At 33.7% G+C, this 2931-nt stretch overlaps 1 protein-coding gene across 1 annotated transcript; it reads left to right on the forward strand.

The window, feature by feature from the left end:
• Positions 1 to 966: 966 nt before the first annotated feature.
• On the forward strand, positions 967 to 2683 carry LOC144562704 (putative rRNA-processing protein EBP2 homolog). The gene is made up of 2 exons (XM_078311946.1): positions 967 to 1096; positions 1685 to 2683. Exon 2 carries the CDS (start codon positions 1694 to 1696, stop codon positions 2534 to 2536), a length of 843 nt encoding a protein of 280 aa, XP_078168072.1. The 5' UTR covers positions 967 to 1096; positions 1685 to 1693; the 3' UTR covers positions 2537 to 2683.
• Positions 2684 to 2931: the final 248 nt, after the last annotated feature.

Here is a 2931-nt window from a genome sequence, read left to right on the forward strand (position 1 = left end):
AACCTTTTTATTTCTTCATTAGAAGAAAACCAACTAGAATTGACTGTCAATTAAAAAAGAATAAAGAATTGATTATATTTAATTAATGATGTGTTCATTAAAAAAGTAAATATATTTTCCTTTCTTAAATTTAAACAGAATGGTCCAAATTAATTTTCTCCCTCACTTCTTTGCTGCTTTGCTAATAATGGTTTAAATATTTTCATATCTATTTCTATAATTATTAAATATATTTGTTTATGTATTGAATTTTGATCTTTTGAAATCTAATATTTTTTATTCGCTTCAATTAAACAAATCAAAATTTATTATTCTTGTTCCCCATTATTTAGTTCAGTTATTATTTCTCTCTTCATTTCACTCAGATCCGCACAGATCTTGACACAAGTCAGTTATATTGTTAAGAATGCCACACCATCTTACAATTAGTTTGCAATTGACTATTGCAATAATTTATAAAATTGCTAAAACCAATTAAAATAAAATTAATCATAAAAATAAAAATAATATATAACATTATTAATTTAAAATAAGTTACGAAAGTTATTGAAGTGACAAAAAAAAACATCTTTTATAATTGCATGATGAAAATGTTGTTAGTATTAATTTGTCTACATTACAACTTACAAATGTTCATTCATAGGAAATCAACTTCCCAAAAGGAGAGCAGCGAGGACGGGTAGAGATTTTAACAGAGTGTGTTTGGCTTCATGCAGCGCATTGACTATCGAATCGAAACAGTGTTTCATATGATTTATGCGCTGCATGTAGTTGAAATTGCTCTCTTAAAAATGTTTAGCCTGCTAAGACCACTAGGTCACATATCCGATCGGAATATTTATGTTTAAATGCTGAGCGTCCGATCAGAATCTAGACCGACCGATCAAAGTAGAATGCAATGTTTCTCATCAATATTCGTGCGGTTTCTGATCGGACGGTCCAGATCTAACAAGAAATATTTCTGATCGGATAGTTACGAAAAAGCCCTCGTCTCCCAAAATATCTGATACCTAGGGGTTTGCTTCTTCATAAGCCGCAAACGCAGAGAGAGAGAAGCATCGCTCGCATTTTTCCGACATCTGAAATCGATCTAAAGGTAGATTCTTTCTCTCCGTCTATTACTATCTAATTTTTCAATTTGTATAATAGTGTCCCGTGTTTGTTGAATTAGTTAATTTTATCATGAATCTGATTTTTATTGAGAAATACAGCAGAATTTTTTTTATTTATAGAAATGATGGATTACATGGGTACATTGATTCGGTAGAAAGAACTGAAATTGTTTTAAAATGCTGAAAGGTACGCCCGTGCTAAGTAAGAAGAAGCTAATTTTAATTATTCACAGTCCCGATAAAGCACTACAACTGAGCAAATTTTTATCTTGTATTTGTATAGGTTTATTGCATTGAATTTTTAGAGGAAAATTCTCAGTAGAGCTTGAATTAAACCTTAAAGAAACACAAACCAAATTATAATTTGGGGTCCCACAGAAAATTGAAATATTGTTTATCAGTACTAGTATAATTACCTGTGCTGGAACAGCTGCATTTCCAAAAAACAGAAACCTTTGTTTTCCAGTTCCAAATAATCTACACTTATCAATTGCTAACTAAGAAGAAGCTAATTTTAATTTATTCGCATTCCCGATAAAGCACTAAAACCGAGTAAATTTTTTATCTTGTAGCTTGAAGTCATGGTCAAAGAAATTGAAAATCAAGAACAGGAAACAGAGTCAGAACCTGAATCAGAATCTGAAGGAGAGGAGGCAAAATTATCAACCGAACCCTCGAAAAATGCAATATACAACTCGGAGGCCCTTTTGGAGAAAATCGAAGACATTGCTTGGCCGAAAAAAATCGATTGGATTCATAAGCTCACAATAAATCACCAACAAGCGGAGAAAGTTGATGTGGACGATGACCTGGCACGTGAGCTGGCATTCTATACCCAAGCCCTAGACAGCACCAGAGTGGCATTCTCGAAATTCCAGAAATTGGGAGAGCCGTTTCTTCGGCCACCAGATTACTATGCTGAGATGGTGAAATCTGATTCTCACATGTTGAAAATTAAAGATAAATTATTGTATGAGAAGAAAATGATCGAGGAGATGGAGGAGAGAAGAAAGATGAGAGAGAATAAGAAAATTTCTAAACAGGTACAGCATGAGAAACAGAGAGAGAGAGAGAAGTCAAAGAAAGATGAGATTGAGTCGGTAAAGAAATGGAGGAAGCAAAGAGAGAGAGACGGGTATGTAAAGGGTGAAAAGGGGAATAATGATGTTTTTGGGTTTGATAATGGAGACGATGTGTTTGATAAGGTGAGAAAGAAGAGGCCGGGTGTGGCGCCTTTTGACAGGTCGGGTGGTAAGAACAAGGGTAAGGGTAGTAGTAAGGGTAGAGAGAGAAGGGATTCAAAATTCGGGTTTGGAGGAAGAAAGGCTTTGAAAAAGCAAAATACAGCTGAGACAACAAATGATTTTAGAGGGTTTCGTAAAGGAGGAGATACTGGTAATAATAAGAAGAGGAAGAGGTTTTAATTTAAACTTCAGTTTTGAAATCAAACTAGGTTATGTTTTGTTATGAATTAAGAGAGAGAGAGAGAGAGATTTGATTGGATGTTGTGATTGTATGCATTTTTGTTATATGTTATTTATCATGGATTAAGTTTATACTGGAGCAGTTTATTTTGGTGAAAATGAGGTTATACTGGTTCTATGATATTGTCTGGTGTGTGAAGGGCATTATTCAGGTACTATTGGTGTATCACTGGTTGTTTGGTACTTGCTGTTTTTTTCTGTTCAATATTAGTATAATTGCACTTTTTGTATTCTTTTACAAGCTTTATCAAAAAATTTGGAAAGAAAACTATCTTTCAGTTGATAACAAAAACTTGGTGGGTCCGAGCAAGCAAGGTCTGGCCTCTCACTTGTAC

The sequence above is a fragment of the Carex rostrata genome, chromosome 12, assembly GCF_964058835.1.
Source record: "Carex rostrata chromosome 12, lpCarRost1.2, whole genome shotgun sequence".
Classification (NCBI taxonomy): Eukaryota; Viridiplantae; Streptophyta; class Magnoliopsida; order Poales; family Cyperaceae; genus Carex; species Carex rostrata.